Source organism: Pongo pygmaeus, chromosome 2 (assembly GCF_028885625.2).
Source record: "Pongo pygmaeus isolate AG05252 chromosome 2, NHGRI_mPonPyg2-v2.0_pri, whole genome shotgun sequence".
NCBI lineage: Eukaryota > Metazoa > Chordata > Mammalia > Primates > Hominidae > Pongo > Pongo pygmaeus.
Window position 1 is genome coordinate 55,708,367 of NC_085930.1, and position 17,772 is coordinate 55,726,138.

The 17,772-nt window shown below is 47.5% G+C and overlaps 1 protein-coding gene across 9 annotated transcripts in view; it reads right to left on the reverse strand.

Annotated features, from left to right (window-relative positions):
- Positions 1 to 17,772, reverse strand: part of SEMA5B (semaphorin 5B) — a 120,166-nt gene that overhangs the window by 21,054 nt on the left and 81,340 nt on the right. For all 9 annotated transcript variants that reach the window (XM_054482451.2, XM_054482446.2, XM_054482449.2 and 6 more), the window contains 2 exons: positions 14,026 to 14,125; positions 10,046 to 10,091 (listed from right to left, as the gene is read on the reverse strand). In XM_054482451.2, coding sequence (XP_054338426.1) covers positions 10,046 to 10,091; positions 14,026 to 14,125 — 146 coding nt within the window. The remainder of the gene's footprint in view (positions 1 to 10,045; positions 10,092 to 14,025; positions 14,126 to 17,772) is intronic.

The following is a 17,772-nucleotide window of genomic DNA, read 5'->3' on the forward strand; positions in this document are numbered from 1 at the left end:
ACTCCTGCACACCCTGGATTCAGGAGCTGAGTGATGAGTTTGGAGCCCAGGCTTCTGTGTCTCCCAGACCTTGGAGAAGAGCAAAGGACCCTGAGTCTGGCTACAGAACCACAGTATTCATCTGGACAGAAACAACTGAGCACTGTCATACTCGGGACCCAAAAACTCACAGGCTGAGCTTGATATGAGAGAAGAGAGGGACATAAATAAGAAATCTCGGGACTTCTGGGGACAGAAAAGAGCAATGAGCCACAAACATTGCAGTGCAGGCCAAAAGCCCCGGATGGTGGGTGGCTTTGGGAAGACCGCATGAGCAAAGGGTCCTTGAGCCTCTGAGCAGAGGAGCACATCAAAGGGGTCAGCCTTGATCCCATTGAAGGGGGGCTGTACCATAAAAGAAGTTAAAGTTACGCTGAACTCAACAATGGGACAGGCACTGTGCCAGGGACTTGACACACTTTTTCTCTTTGATCCTCACAGAAAACAGTGGAATACACAGTCTTTTGCTTGTTTTACAGGGAAGAAAACTAAAGTCCAGAGAGGTGGAGCAAGTTGCCCAAGGTCACACAGCTAGTAAGCGAGAAACTCAAGATGTGAATCCAGACAATTGACACTGGAACTAAGCTCTTTCTGCTACATCCTGCAGCCTCTCACAGTGAATAGATTTCTCTAACCAAAAGTTAGACCATATGCCCCCAAAAGAGTAAATATGTTTATAGAGAGAACAGCACAGAATGGCTTTTTTGAGACCATTTATTTATTTTTAATTTATTTCAAAAATTATTTTTATCAAATTAATGATGCACAGAGTTTAAAAAGTTAAATAGTATTAAAACATATTAATTAAAACCCCGGCGACCCACTCCTCCCATACCCCTCCCCTTTTCCCAAGGACAACCACCTTCACCTCTTTTAGTTGTTTCTCTGTTTTTTAAAATCGATTTCTAAAAAATATGTATCAATCTCAGTCTTCATCTTTTGAATTCCTGTTACGGAGGTGAAGATTTTTCCCACTTACCCACCACCGTTCTTCCCCGCACCAAAGCACACATAACATTTCCCGTCTCCCCATCCTCCCATTATAATGACAGTTTTAATTAAAATCAACATTGGTATTTACAGCCAGTACCCCAGATTTCACTGAATGTATGGCACCATCAACTTGTAATATGAACCACTGAGAAACAAAATTGCTGCCAATCAAATGCTCTTATTAGTTAAAATTTTAAAGTACACATATTGAAAGTGCTGTTATTCAGACATATGTTTTATCATATATCAATCTTGGCATACAAAAAATATATGCAAAATTGAGTATCCTTAAACCTTTGAATTCAGGGTTCATCTCTTCTGAATCACTTTTTAGAGTTGTCAGTGCTCATTTTTGCTGTTTGTCTGTTTAGAGAACCATTCATTCTTTGAACTACCTAGGTGTCAGTGTTGCAATAATTCTTAAAGAGCATTCCACTCTGATCTCCACAATTTTCTTCCATACCATTGACCTCATCCTGCAAGTCTGGATGCTTACAGAATGAGCACCACACCAAAAGATGCCCACAGGTTTTCTGACACACCAGGACTCACATTCTTCCCTCATGTGATCCTAAAATGGTTTGTGGACTGAAACGTCGAGGGGTTGCTGTTGTCTGGTCAGAACACCAGAAAAAATGACTAAGTTCACACCTGCACAGGCATGACAACATCAAGACTGCACCTGGCTGAATGTGACTGTCAGATGTCTTTGACTGAAAGACAGGTCCCAACTTCAGACTCATTAAAATGTGAAAACATGTGCATGTGAGTGAGAATCAATGAAATATTCATATTCTGATAAGGTTTCCTTTTTTGAACAATGTTTTGTTTTTCTTGGAACGAATAATTGTCTTGATTGTTTCCATTTGCTTGTTTTGTATGGAACTATCACCGATTTTCCCCAAATGTCCAACAGGTCTTACACATCCCTCTCAATATGATTTTTTTTTTTTTTTTTTTTTTTTTTTTTTGCTTTTTTGGAGACAAGGTCTTGCTCTGTCCTCCAGGCTGGAGTACAGTGGCACAATCATGGCTCACTGCGGCCTTGACCTCCTGGGTGTTAGTCCAAACTGCACCATTTTAAGCTTCCCCACTATTTTGCAAACCTTGGTCAAAGTGAAACATTTCCCAGGCATTCGGGCTGTGAGAAACATCCTTCCTAATCACCTGACCACAAGGTAGACAAAGGCCCAACTAAAGAAACATCCCTATCATATCTCGCTGGGCAAAGGTCCAAGGAACACTATGATGACATTCCACGGGAATAAGGGCCAGAACCGCCTCATCATGGGAACATCTTATCAATATCCCGCTGGGCAGCAAGCCATACTGCCCAGACCCCTCCCGTCCATACCTATAAGTACTCCCAGCCTGTAAGCAGTGGTGGGCTCTGGCTTTAGGCTAGTTTCCCACTTCTATAGGTTTTATGCTGGGCATAAAGCCTGCATTTGCTGTTGAGCCACCCTCTTGCTGTGTGTGTGTCTTTCTTTAACCTTCACCTTCCCTTCAAAACCTAACACTGAGCTCAGGTGATCCTCTTGCCTCAGCCTTCCAAGTAGCTGGGAACACAGGTGCACACCACCACACTCGGCTAGTTTTTAAAATTATCTGTACACACAGGGTCTTGCTCTGTTGCCCAGACTTGTCTTATACTCTTGATCTCAAGTCATCTGCTCCCCTCGGCCTCCCAAAGTGCTGGGATTATAGGTGTAAGCCACCGTGCCTGGCCTCAATATAATTTTCTTACTGCATGCACAAATGATTCAGATAATCTGTGAGTTCCCATCCTCTTCCTCATCCCCCAGCCTCCATCCTCCTGCCTAGTGTTCTGGCTGCTCTTGAGGCCTCCTGCTTGACTGTTAGCCTGGGACTTACCTTCTTTCCTCTCCTGCTTTCTGAATCCCATGTTTCCCTCTTTCTTGATTTATTCGCTTATTTTGGTGGAACACATCTCCAGTATCTTCCCAGGAAAAGGAACACGGTAGATCAATTTTTCAAATTCTTGCATGTCTGATTTATTCTCTCTTCATACTTGATTGGTAGTTTTGATACCAAATTCTAGGTTGAAAATAATTTTCACTTGGAATTTTAAAGGCATTTATTCCTCCATTGTCTTCTAGGTTCCAGCATTGCTATTGAGGAGTCTGATGACATTTTCTTTTTCTTTTTTTCTTTAGGCTCTGGAAACTTTTAGGATCTTCTCCTTAATAACAGTGTCCTGAATTTCACACCGATGTGCCTTAGGACGGGTCTCTTTTGGGAACTCAGTCAACCTTTTAGCATTGAAGACTCATTCTCTGTTTTGGCAAATTTTCTTATGTTAGTTCATCCTTAATTCCTTCCTCACCTTTTCCTCTGTTCTCTTTTTGGAACTCTTAATATTCCAATCCACCATTGGCCTTTGTGCATTGATCCTCTAGTTTTCGGATATTTCTTTCCTATGTTTCATTTCTTTTTTGCTGTTCTGGTAGGTTTTTCTTCAACATCATTTTCCCATCCTTCAATTCAATGTGTATTTTCCTAATCACATTTTAAATTTCCATATTTTAAGTTTATTGTTTTATAAACAAAATATTTTGTATCTCTCAGAAGATACTAATTGGTTGTTTATCATTAATTGAATTTTTTTTTTCTTTGAGACAGACTTTTGCTCTGTTGCCCAGGCTGGAGTGCAGTGGCACGATCTCTGCTCACTGCAACCTCTGCCACTCAGGTTCAAGTGATTCTCCTGCCTCAGCCTCCTGAGTTGCTGGGATTACAGGAGCCTGCCACCACGCCCAGCTAATTTTTTGTATTTTTAGTAGAGACAGGGTTTCACCATGTTGGCCAGGCTGGTCTTGAACTCCTGACCTCAGGTGATCCACCCACCTTGGCCTCCCAAAGTGCAGGGATTACAGGAGTGAGCCACCCTTCCCAGCCAATATTTTTTAAAATTATTTCTCTCATTGTTTCTGTTTCTGACAGTATTTCTCATTCCATTTGCTTGTTTTGGCCTTCTCTTTCACTTTAGAGGTTTTCCTCAAATGTCTGGTGATTTCTGTCTATTTGTTCATACCTAAAAATAAATTACTAACCACTTCCCCCAGAAAGGAACCAGGGCTTCTTGGAAAAATGGCTGATTCCAGATCTGGGGCAGCAAATGCACAAGGTAAGACTGGAACTTTCTGTCACATCAGACAGCAAGGACGTAATCAAAGACGACTGGGGTGGGTCTAAAGGACCTGGGAGCTAACATGAAGAGGTCCCCGCTGGTGAAAGATGGGGTAGTCATGAAAGATAACTGCAATGGATTGAAAGACATCAACAATGTTTATATCCACAAGTCTGTAGTGAACATAATAATAAAAGACAAATTAATTGCTCACCATTGAAAGATACTAGCAAACCAGCTCATTATTTGAAAACTAGTAAATAAAGATGGAATATCAACTATTTATCCTGCCTTTCCTATATGACTACATCATTGGGTCATCATGTAGTAGATGAGGAAAAGGTGTTTTTTCTTCCTTTTTTCTTTTCTTTTTTTTTGAGACGGAGTTTCACTCTTGTCGCCCAGGCTGGAGTGGCAATGGTATGATTTCAGTTCACTGAAACCTCTGCCTCCCAGTGATTCTCCTGCCTCAGCCTCCCGAGTAGCTGGGATTACAGGTGCACACCACCACACCTGGCTAATTTTGTACTTTTAGTAGAGACAGGGTTTCACCATGCTAGCCAGGCTGGTCTTGAACTCCTGGCCTCAGGTGATCCACCTGCCTCGGTCTCCCAAAGTGCTGGGATTACAGGCGTGAGCCACCGCGCCTGGCCCAAAAAGTTTGTTTTTATAGAAGTAGCCCAGCTAATTGATTGTAATACCTAAAGAATTAAAGGATCTAGAAAAAGATCATCATTGATTACTAACATCAAAAGAGAGAAAATCAGACACTATGTACCTCCTAAAGAAAGGACACAAGAACATCTATGAAGTAATCCTGCCAGAATCTAAATTGATTGAAGTTTTTAGCTCTAACAATCAATGTACAGGTGATACAGGGAAGAGAGCAACATGTTCAGTCATGCCACCTGCATTACAATCAGCAAAATCCAGGCTGTGGGAAACTCTATAGGATAAGTGACCAGGTTTCTTCAATAAAAAATTGCACAGAGAGAAATATTGTTTTAAAGAGACATATCAACAAATTGCAGCATATTTGAATCCTGATTCAAATAACCAAAATTATTTTTAAATTTTATAAGACAAGTAGGGAAATGTAAACATTAACTGGACATTTAGTGACATGAAGTTATTAACTTTGGGCCACTTAAATAAAAAGAATCCCAGCCTGGTATGGTGGCTTATACCTGTAATCCCAGCACTTTGGGAGGTGAGGCAGGAGGACAGCTTGAGGCCAGGAGTTGGAGGCTGCAGTGAATAATGATTGTGCCACTAGCTTTAGTGACAGAATCAACCACCTCAAAAAAAAAAAAAAAAAAAAAAAAGAATCCCTATTTTTTAGAAATGTATACTGAAATATTTATGGATGTTATGATATGTCTGAGATTTGCTTCAGGACAGGGACGTGGGGGGATGTATGTAGATGAAAGATGATTGACCATGAGCTGATAATTGTTAAAGCTTTTAAGTGCTATTGAGTACACAGGGTTCATGTACAATTCTCTTTGCTTTTGTGTGTGTATGAAATTACATGATAAAAAAGCATCTTTGTTTGCTTTAAGAGTAAAGTACTAAGCAGTTCACTGGGAAATCCATGGGAGGGCTCATAGAGACCGGTGGGCTTCTCGTAGGGTGCTGGGTGAGGAGCCTTTTTCACTGGGAGACCCCTATGTCATATTCTAAAAGTCTGGTCTCTGGAGTCATTGAGTTTTTCCAGCAAAGACTCCTTCAGTCTCCTGCCTGGAAGTGGGGCTGGGGGAGCAGGGAGTGGGAGGAGGAAGTAGACTTTCTTTTGATCACACCCCATCAGTGCCCTTTAGGAGTCCCTAAATATGGAGCCTTTCCAGTTGAATCTTTGGAGAAAGGGTCTTGATTCCTTTATTGGAGGGAGGGAGAAGATGCAAGAAGGGATTGCTGTTCGGGATGGGATAGGAGACCTGGGTCCCAACCCTTTAATTTAGAGAATTTCAATCAATCCTCCCTTTCATCTTTGTACCTCATCCTCACATCACACAATATGGGACACCCAATTTTGGGGCCCTTCTGAGGAGTCAGCTGCCTGTCCACTGCATCCGTTCTGCAAGCCGACCTGCTCTATCCACTTTTTTTTTTCTTTCTCTTTCTTTCTTTCTTTTTTTTTGACAGATTCTCACTTTGTTGCCCAGGCTGGGGTGCAGTGGCACGATACCTGCTCACTACAACCTCCGCCTCTTGGGTTCATGTGATTCCCGAGTAGCCTCAGCCTCCCGAGTAACTAGGATTACAGGTACCCACCACCATGCCCAGCTAATTTTTGTATTTTTGTAGAGATGGGGTTTCACCATGTTGGCCAGGCTGTTCTCGAACTTCTGACCTCAGGTGATCCGCCTGCCTTGGGCTCCCAAAGTGCTGGGATTACAGGAGTGAGCCACTGTGCCCAGCCTCTATCCACTTTCCATTGCCCCAGAATGCATAATCTCTTCTTCACTGACATCTTTTTCATTCTCTCTGTTGTTGTGAATGTGCACCCTTTAAAATTTCTCACTCTTTTTAGTGGAGTTTTGTGAAGGGGTGTAGAGAGACGTGTCTGATCAATCTGGAACACAGAGTGCTTTAAACAAGGGCTGTCCCAGAAATTCCAGGATGATCTCTAGTAACAGTAGCTGTGTGGTTTTCATGCTGTGAGAGGAAGCAGGCGACACCCAGGGATGTGGATCATCTCTGTGTAAACTCAGCAACTCCCACGGACACTTGGGGGCCAGGGACAATGGCTGAATGTCAATGCATCTTTGGAGCATTAAGTCCACTGCTCTGTGGAGTTTCAACTTCAAACCACTCCAGGGCTGCCAGATTTGAGCTTGGAGGACATGGAGATAAACTGGAAGAGAGCTCAGGCATCGCCCTCCATGTCTGCCCAGGCCCGAACAAAGCCCCATTATGCGTCCTGATGCATATGTGCAGAACAGTCCTCGTTTCTGCCTCGCAGGATATCTGGCAAACCAAGATCATAAATCTGTTGCAATTAGGCCACCAGCCAGGTCGTCCCATGGAACTGTTCTGGCAAAGGTCGCTCACGAGCTCCTAATTGCCAACTCCAAGACAGCTCATCATGCTGGTCCTCTCAGCAGCCCGGGGACGCTGTCGATCACTAGCCTCCTTTTCTTTCCCAGTACCAGTTTATTAAGTTACACTGACAAATAACCACACAGGTGAGCTGATTTGATTTCCCCCCACTCCTCCACCCCCAACACACACACTGCTCCATCTGCTCCTAGCTGCACCTCTTCCCTACTTCAGAGCTTGGAGGATTGGGAAGGAGCTGGGCATTCGATTTTCTTTAAGGAAGAGTGGTTTACATAGATTGCTTAATAGGGGTTAGGTACTTAGAAGTCCCTTAATGGATACTCGTTTGCAAAAACTGTTTACATTTAGATTTTTCTTTACGGAATGTTAATTATTTAAACTATCAATAAAGCACTGAGTTTTAAGTTTGCTTAAATCATGCCCTGGGGCCAAGTGGGAGAATCAGTTGGCTCCGTAATGGGGAGTTTTAACCCAAGTGTAGCCCCAGGCCACAGGGAGAGTAGAGGAAGCTGGGCCGGGGCACCCTGGCCCAGCCGCCCCTGTCAGCGAAGTGGTATAGATCATTTTTAGCACTTGGTTGCTGGTGACAGCAGACACTGAGAACTGAAAGCTTATAACCAGGGACCCAAAGCCCCCGGAGAGGGCACTGGCAGGGCAACCCCTGAAGTCAGGGTTTGAGAGTTACAAGTCAGGGCTTCCTCACCAGGCCAGACAACAGACAGGAGGACCGGGCACTGAAGACCAGAGGCCAAGGTCTGTTCCAGGGGACGCTGGATGGCCCGCCCCAACCTCTTGCTTGTTCTCTCCCCTCTGTGGACAGATGGTACACACCAGGGTGGGAACGTGGACATAAAGTTTATTTATTCCCTTAGTTCTGTCACAGTGAATCTGGTCTGAAATCCTGAAGTCAGGCCCCTAAGAGACATACTGGGAAAGGTGGTCAAGCCAGTTCCTGGCGCTTTGGGGGCTTGTTTGTATGGCCCTTCAGGGAATGCCCTTGGAGCTGAGACCCTGCTCCAAGCCTGAGCTATGGGCTGCCATAAGATACCTGCCCCAGGCTGACACCAGGTCAACACTGACCTGGATGAACCAAACCCTAGAACTCAGTCATCAAGCCCAGTCTTAACAGCCTTGCTTTTATTTCTGTGTATCTATTTCTCTTCCTCCCTTCAGCCACATTACATTCCTAGAAGGCCTTCATCTGCACACCACAGGAACCAAATAAAAAGCCAGCTGCCTGGAGCTCAGGGTGGGACCCCTGGGTCCACTTCCTCCCACCCACTTTGAACCTCCTCTGCACTGGCTTCCCCCAGGCCCTGACCTGCTGGGTTTGGCATCTTGGCTTACTTTCCTGCCAATGGAAACTAGGCTCTGGACTGGCTGCCTGTGACTGAGCTCACAGGCCACAAGATGCTGCTTCTGGGGAACTTCCCCTGCCTTGCTCCAGCCCAGATCCCAGGAATATGCTGCACAGCTCCTCAAGGGAATCATATGTGATCTCTTATGTGCATATTCCTTGCGGCAAGGTACTGGGCCTGATTCACTTTAGAACTCAAATGCCTTGTACCATGCCTAGGATGAGACCTGGCCTTTAGTAGTTATTCAACAAATGTTTATTGGGTGGGTGGATGGATGGATGGATGGATGGATGGGCAGGCTGGCTAGTAAACGTATGGATAGAAGGACAGATGGACAGACAAATGGATGAATGGCATTTTCTTTCAGCTTGCCCTAGTTCCTCCCAACACTTCCCTTCCAATGGGCACACATTTTCTGCTTCCTTATACCTCCTCTCTAGCAACCAGCCAAGAGCTGCAATGCCCCTGGGTGTGTGGACCCAGGTGTGGCCAGAATGTCATACCAGCTCCCCAAGAAGGTCTCCCTTGTGGCAGTGAAACTCTATACCAAACAGCCCAGCAAATGACTAAGTTCTAACTTCTGATTAGGTTAGTCACTCATCATATTTTCCTGAAGGCCAGAGACTCTGAATTTCTTATAGTCTTGTCGCCCCTAGCCACGAGTTCTGGTACACAGTAAGTGCTCAATGAATGCTTAATCATTGGGAGACCAGAACATGTCTCCTAGACATGAGAACTGAGGCTCTCCCCTCATTGAAGAAAAAGAGATGGCCTTCCTTTCTCTACAATATTCAGCCTCTGCAAAGATGGTTTGGCATCTGTTTCTCAATCTGGGATAAATGTTCTGGATCAAGGAGTCCCATTAAAACGCCTCTCAGAACACTTAGGGAATTATGCTTGGGAAGTCCTTTTTGGCAGCAGATAATAAATCAATCACAGCTCAAAGAAAATGCTGAGTTAGAACGGAATCATTCAGACTGGGCTAGGAAAGGAACTAGGAACACCCTTTCCGTGGAGGCCTGAACTTAGAGACCCTCCTGTGGAGCCAGGTTTGGGGACTTACAATAACCAACCAACCCAGTTTGCCCAATATTGTCCCAGTTTTTGCACTGGAAGTTCTGTGTTCTCAGTCCCAGACAAACAGGGACAGTTGGTCACCCCAGCCTGGCATTCTCTTCCTCCCTTCCTCATTAGCAGCCTCGCTGCATGATGCCAGAGCCTTGTGTGCCTCTGCGTATATGTGAGCCACACCCTCCCTCCACATACATTGCGAGCGGTGACTCTGATAGCTAGGGTCTGAGTACATGGCCAGTGAAAAGAACAAGTGGCTCCTGTTTTCAACTTTAGGGGCTGAATTCTGAATGGTGCCACTTGCGTTGCCCTGCCTTGGGCTCTGGAATAGGGGAAATTACAGGAAGGGAAGGGACGAAAGCAATCGTACCTGAAGAAGAGAGACATTGGCAAGGCTGAGTCTGAAGAGGTAGTTCCTGTGAAAATGGAAACAGACATCCTAAGTGACGCTGGTTCTGCAGGCAGGACCTCCTGGCTCGGGCCTCCTGGGATGCCAGGACTGGGTGCTGATTGCCTAGGGTCAACCCCCAAGGAGAGCTTTACCTCCATTTGCTCACTTAATCTTCACACAACCCTGGGAGGAAATCCAGGAAGCTCCATGTTACAGATGAGGAAGCAAGGTGGGTAAATGGCCCAAGTCACCAAGATAGTAAGTGAAGGAGTTAGGATTCAAACCCAGACTTTCCTCCAAGTCCCATGCTGTCTCTGCTCCCAGCCGACTCAGCTGGCCCTGGGAGGAACCCCTTGACCCCACCTTTTCCAACCGTGGAGGCTGTTAAATGTAAAGCCTCAGCACTCTTACAGGGATGCAGACAGCCAGCTTCCTCCTACCCTGGCCAGCCACCCTGCCTCACCCCGCCTCACACAGGCCAGCCATCTCTCCTGGCTCCATGTCCCGGGGTCCTGAGTCCGATTTGTTTGTTCATCGCCTGCAGTCTCTCCAGCAGTCAGTGACTCCGGTTCTGACCTTTCTGTGGCCACCTCTCTGGACCACCTCATCTGGACCCATCCACCACCTCACCATCCCTCTCCCCACAGTCCAGCCTGCACAGGGCTTCCAGACTCATCTACCTCAAACAGTTTTCACCTTCAGTAATAAAGAGGATACTACTAGTAGTAATAATGATACCAGACACTTATTGAATACCGTTAAGTGTCAGCCGCTGCTGAAATTTCTTTGCATGGATGCTGGAGTCAGAAGGCTACCATGCACAGACAGGGAGAATTCCAGCTCAGCCACCTGCCACCTTCTGAGAGCCTCAGTGCCTGCATCTGTACAATGGGGAAGTGAATGGCTATCTTTCTTATTTCACAGGACTGTGGAGACAGAGGAATGGTGTGATGCACATTTAAAGGCTCTGTTCACGCTGAACAGATGCAAAGTCTTGGTTTTCCCCAACAATTTTCTTTCTTTGGTTCTTCTGTCTTCTTTGGGCTATTCCTGTTTTGGTTCCTAAACTTTTTAGGAATAAAGACTTTAGAAAGTTCTGGCCTACCTCAGCTGAGGAGGGAAATGAGGGGAAAGGCTGCGGAGTGGGCCAGAAAGAGAAAGAGGGCCCCTGCTGAAGGAATCCAGAGCCGGAAGGAGACGCCGCAGGCCGGGAGGCTTCTCTTCCCAGCTCTGGCTCCAGGCCCAGACCCCACTCAGCTTCTTTGCTGTCCTGGGGCTAGGCGGGCCTCCCGGGTGACCTTGGCTCCAGGCCTCTGCTGTCCCTCTCCAACCCCCTCCCCAAGTCCTTAGCAAAGCTCTCCCCATCCCACCCTCCTGGCCTGGGAACAGATGAGCTCCAGCTTATGGCTGTGCCCCAGCTGCCTGCTCAGGTAACACAGGCATCTGCTCACAGCTTTAACAATTAGGGGAAACATTGCATCACTTTATTCATTTTTATCCCATCAAAAATCATTCATCACAACATCGCAGTCAGCTCTCCTGGGAGCTGGAATATGAGAACAGAGAGAAATCTCTGTAGCCTGACCCACCCTAAATCCCTTGCGGAACAAGGAACGGTTATAAATGAATAAAAAATTTCCCTAGCCTGAATTCCAGAGGTCCAGGGGTCAAGAAGAAGGGAAAACAATGTCAGGCAGAAGAAAAGGAGGAAGGAAAATGAGCTGGAGACAGGAAAAGAAAGTGGCCAAAGACCCAATACATTGGCTCTAAGAAGCCTAAGGGACCAGGTCTAGAATTGATTTTCCCTGTCCATCTGAGGGCATAGCCAGGCTCGAGGATGCAGGAAAAAGTGTCCCTCCATCTTTGTGTGGGAAGCCTCCAGACAGAAAACATAACCACCTTCTGGGGAAGCTGCAGAGCAGATGACGAAGAACAGTGTGACAACAGTCACAGGGTAACCTAACCTCTCTGAGCTTCAGTTTCCTGGTCCATAAAATGGGGGTACATAGAACCCACTTCCTGGGTTCACCCACTTGTGAAGATTCAATGATTTACTGCAGGCATGATTTACTACATGTATTAGATTAAATACATGTGTGATTTACTACATTTACTACATGTGGTAAGTGACTTACTACATATATGACACATAAGATAGTGCCTGGCATGTGGCCGGTGCGGAATAAAGGGCAGCTTTGGAATTGCTTTCACAAGGTTCAAAGTAGAGTCTTCGGGCGCTACCATTTGGGTTTGTTAAAGTACACATGTAAAACGAGTGAAATCAGAATTAGGTTGAAGGATCACATCAAGGATAGTTTCCTGATTGTAATGTTGTCCTACAGTTATGCAAGATGTTAGCCTTGGGGAAAACTGGGTGAAGGGTATATGGATCTCTATTATTTCTTACAACTGTGTGTAAATCAACAGTCATCTCAAAATAGAGAGTAAAACAATTACTCTCTTTGCTGGGAAAATAAAGTCCATCCTCTTGTATAGTTGCATATGGACAGACTCCCTCTGGGGGCACAGTCAAGAACCTCACCACTAGGTGAACCTCCAGTCAGGGGTCCTGCTTGTTTGAGGAGGTGGCCCTGCTTTTCACCATATACTCCTTTGTACCTTTTGAATGTCCTACCATAAGACAAAATAGTTAATTTAAAAATTAAAAAATTAAAAGAAAAATGCTTTCAGGCCCAGCTTCACAGCAGCCCTGTGAGATTGGTGGCACAGAGACTGTAACCCAGATTTTACAAATGAGGAAACTGAGGCTCCAAGGTCAAGATCCCCCAGGACAGGAATCCAGTTCATCCACACCTAATCCAGAGCTCTGTTCTTGACTTGCCTCATTTTCATACAGCAAATGAAGGGGTGGAGACACTAAGGAAAGCTCCAGGGCAAGATGGTCAGCTACAGCATGGCCCGGAAGTACCCAACCCAGTGGCCACCCTCTCCCCAACCCCACACCCACTGAGTCAGAACCTCTGGGCTGCAGAGCTGAAAAGTAGTGCAGTCCCAGGCGATAACACAGACAGACCTGCAGAGAAACTCTAGGCCTGGGTTAAGGAGACCTGGCTCTAGTCCCCACACCCTGTTGTCATCATGCTATGTGATGCTGGGAAGGTCACCTTCCCCTCTCAGGGCCTCTGCTACTGCCTGCTTAAAATAAGGACGGTTGGATGATACCAGAGATTCTCAAACTTGAGTGTGATCAGGCCACCTGGAAGGGTTGCTAAAACACAGGTTGCCTCTTCCCAGAGTTTCTGACTCAAGAGGTCTGAGAAGGACCCAAGAATCTGCATTTCCAACACATTCTCAGGTGCTGCTGGGCGAGGGACTGCAAATGAGAGCCACTGGGGTCGGCCCTCTCTAAGCCCCCTCCCTACCAGAGCCAATGGTCTGTGGTTTCATGAGGAATGAGCTCCTCCTAGTCCACCCAGAAAGTCTCCACAGGTCCCCCCGGAGAGTACTGTCTGTTGATATTGGATCTGAACAGTGGACTAAGAGGTCAGGCCAAAGGCAGGTGAGGTCCTTCGGGAAAGGTTCTACCCCTACCCAGCTGTCCCAGGTGCAGGCCGCCGGCTGGCCGGCAGGGGGCCCCTGGGCACCTTCTCTGCATGGAGCTCCCAGGGAATTGGCCCAGAAAACCATTCTGACAGCTAGGCAGGGACTAGGCAGGGACCGGGCAGGAGGTGGCTAGCAGGTGTCCCTGCCCTCACTAACTGCCAACCACAGAGGCCTGCAGCTGACTGAGATTGCGAGGTCAAGAGTCACCCCCACCCCCACCCAGCCAAAATACTCTTCCTTCTGTCGGGGGACAGACATCCACACAGAGAGGGCCCAGCAGAGAGGACGGGGCCCAGCATGCGGGTCTGCCCAGGTGAGTTCATTCTGAATAATATTCCCTCCACCCAGCTCCAAGCCCCTGCACTTCTGGCCCCGACCCTTCTGCCCCTTGTTACCTGGCTCCCACGATGAGCTGGTTCCTGGAGGGGTCCAAGGCGAGCTGGGAGAAATCCCGGGCTCCAGGGTAGGTGAAGTTAGAGACCCACGACTGCAGATCTGGTGGAGGGGGAGGCAACCCTGTGGTTACAGTTGGGCCAGGGGCTCCCAGCTGCACCACAGCAGACCACAGAACAGAAGGGTGAAAGTCAGGGGGAAGTGGGGCAGTGGCACCCGGGAGACCTGGTGCCACCTGCCCACCTCTGTGTGCCCCCAGGGAGTGGGTGTTGTAGTCATTGTTCTGCCACATTCCTTAGCTCAGAGGAGGGCACTACCCTCCCCACAGAGGCAGGAAGGGATACCTATACTCGCCCTTGACTTCCCCAGACCCTCCCTAGCCACATGAGTACACACTGGCAAATCCTGCCGGTTCTACCTCTACACTGCCTCTGAAATCCATCCACTTTTTTCCCACTGTATCCCACCTCCATCCAAGCCACCACCAGCTCTTGTCTGGAGCAGTGCCAACAGCCTCCTAACCAGCCTGGCTTCCAGGCCTGCCCCTTGAGTCCCTTTCCCACAAAGCAACCTGAACGCTTGTTCTCAAATGCAAATGTGGTCATGTCACTCTCCAGCCCAGAACCCATCCACAGCTCCCAACTACCCCCAGGAAAAGTCCAACTCCTGCGAAGGCCCTTGGGTTCTGGCCCACTGTCCTCCCAAGTCCAGTGCCTGGCACAGTGATTATTTACTGATCCCCTGAAAGAATGATGCTTCACCTTTTACATTCCCTAAACTCTCCACCCCAGCCACACTAAATAAACACTTCACACTTCCCCAAAACCATCCCACAAGAGCCTGCAAACCTTTGTGCTTCTGTTCTCCCTCGATGGAACAATTCCTGTTCACCCCCATCCCTACCTCCTCCAAGAAGCCTTCTCTGACTGCTTCAAGCCAGGGTAAAGGGCTCCCGTAGTCTTCTACTTTACTGCCTGGTGTGTCTAGCCTGGTAGTTTGCTCTAGGGGCCAAGAAAGACTTTGCTTCCTAGATCTCCAGGCTCAGTCCAGCACCTAGCAGTGTTTGAACGAATATATGAATAATCCTCAATCCCTTCTTGTGAGGGGAATTGCATTTTCAGACAAGATTCTGCAGAGGTGGGAGGCACAGAGATTGGGCGATCAGTGTCCACCCTGCCTCCAAGGAAGGTTGTTCCCAATCAAGGCCTTTCAAAGGGACTGGGTGGGCAGAAAAGAGACCTCACAGCCTCTGGGTGGATGGGGAGTGGTCTGGGAGGGCCTGCTTAGAAAGTGCCAGCTGACTCTCTCTGTTTCCCTCCTGCTGGAGACACACTTCTCCCTTCTTGATTCACAGCCTCCTGATAGCTCTCTCTCAGCCTATGCATGACCCATGGATGGCTGGGAACTGGCAGCAGTAAGGAGAGAGCCATGGAGTAGAGGAACTTTCATGCCGATGGTGGTAAAGATTCAGGGTAATGGGAGGCACTGTGCTTTCTCCCCACAGTGCCTTAGCAACAGACTCACAGAAGGGCCAGGAGAGAGAGAGAGAGAGAGAGAGAGGCAGAGAGAGAGAGAGTCTGTGTGTGTAATCCAAAGGAAATAAATCATTGCTCATTATCCCTCCACTACAGAGTAAAAGCAGCCCTTCATTTCTGCATGACAGGCAAACACTTAATCGCTCCCTGGAGAACTGGAGGTTTTGTGAGTTGGATGTTTTTCAGAAAACTGTGATAGGCATGATTAAAAAAAGAAGAAGAAAGAAATTCTGCAGCAAAATGAAGCAAACCCCTTGGGCCTACCTTTGCCCCCAGCAGGTGATTATAGGTTGGTGACTATAGGTTGGCAAGAATTGTCATGTAGTCACGATGGCTTTTGGGCAATATAGGATAAGAAGTAGATCTGGAGTCTGGTGGGTTAGGTTTTTAGCTGACCTCTCAGAAATCCTGGATAAATATTATATTACCTTAGAAATGAAACCAAGGGTCCTCCTCCTCCAGGAAGCCTTCCTGGATTACAACCTCTCCACCCTGATCTTATTTTGTTCCACATTATTTCTATCCTTTCCATTCCATTCCCATTGTATGTTATTGTGTATTTGACCACTCTGAATGTGGTCAAATATTTTCTGTGTGTGTGTAGGGCGGGGTCTTTGCTGTCCCTATGAGATTGGGTGCTCCCTAACAGCAGCAAACAGGTTACACCTTAATTCTCTCCTTCCCTTTCAACAACGTCATTCCAGATGTAGGCAGCTGAATGAGGGAGGAGGTGGCATGACGGGTCTGCAGTAGATACTCCATCTGGGGACTTCCCAGCTCAGTCTTCACTTAGGCCCTTTCTTGGGGAGGAGGGGAAAAGAAGAGGAAACAGGGTAGAAGCTGGGATTAAAATGGGGAGGTGCGGGTGGGGGCATGGAGGGCGGTGGCCTCTTCCAGTTTCCGTCCCTCTCCCAGTAGCCCTCACCCACATGGGCAAGGGGGATGGGGGAAGTGGGGAGAGAAGGGGCTGGGCATAGCACGGGGATCCTGGGGGGGGCCTTGGGAAGGTAACCAGCCTGCTCGTATTAAACAGGCCAAGGATACAAGAGGGAAGGCTGTCTTTAAAACACCAAGCACGTTCCGAGCTCCGTGTGCGGCAAAGCCTTTGGATGGTGACTTTAAGAGAAAAATGACATTCTCCATGACGCGCCTGTGATTTTAGTTATAGTCAATTCAATTACCCACCTTGTGGATTAACCACCGCCAGTTTTAAGTCCAGGCTGGCTTCCCCTGCTGCCTGGAAAGGTAACACTGGCAAATGAGAGAATATGCAGGCTGAAGAGAAACACAGTTTGGCCCCCCTTAAGAGAAACCCACATGAGAAAATTTAACCTTACAAAACAGAAAAACAGCAGTCAGATTCTGCGACTGGCAGCTCCTCTAGGGTATTTAGGGGTTATTCACAGCTCAGTCAGGTGTCAGGGGAGAGGGAAACTCACAGTTACAAGGCTGGCAGCCTACAGATTGGTCAGAAAGGAAGTGTAACATCCTAGGGGGCTTGGAGGCTGGGGTTGGTGCTGTCCTTGATTAGGGCAACTTCTCTTGAGCACAGCATCCCCAGAGCACAGTCCTTTGCCCAACGTGAATTGAGTCCCTACTGTGTGCTCAGCCATACTAAGGGATGTGGGAATACAAGAGAACCGGTCCTGGTCCAAGACCAGAACCAGTACCAGCTGGGCTGAGGGACCAAAGGCAGTGACTTTTAACCAACAATACGAGATCATTAGGTACGCAGAGGAAACTCTTGTTCACCTCCGAGGCCCCACAGCATCCCCTTCTGTGCCTGGCACAAAGCAGGGCCCAATAAAAATTGGGCGAACAGATAGGAAAACTCAAAGCTGTCAGAATGGGGAAGGGGAGGGGGGCATTCCTTCATTCTGTAGGAGGATGGGGTGAGAAGTCAGATTCATTCAATGCATACCTGAGGATCAAAAATGGTCTCAAGGAACCCAGGCACACACGGAAGACATATCCCACCTCTCTGACTTCCTCCCCCAACCCAATTTGCACAGATAGAGACCTGCCTGGTCGGGAGACAGGGATTCCCCGGCTCTCCTTCCATGTCCCGGCCCCCAGACTCAGCCAGGGCAATATTGCCCCCAACAAAGCCCCTGGGAGGAAATGTTTCATTAGGAGCTGCCATAGGGGCCCCAATGTGAGGAGGGTAGCCCTAAGAATCCACTCCTTCTATCCCCCTCTGTCCTGTTCAGTGAC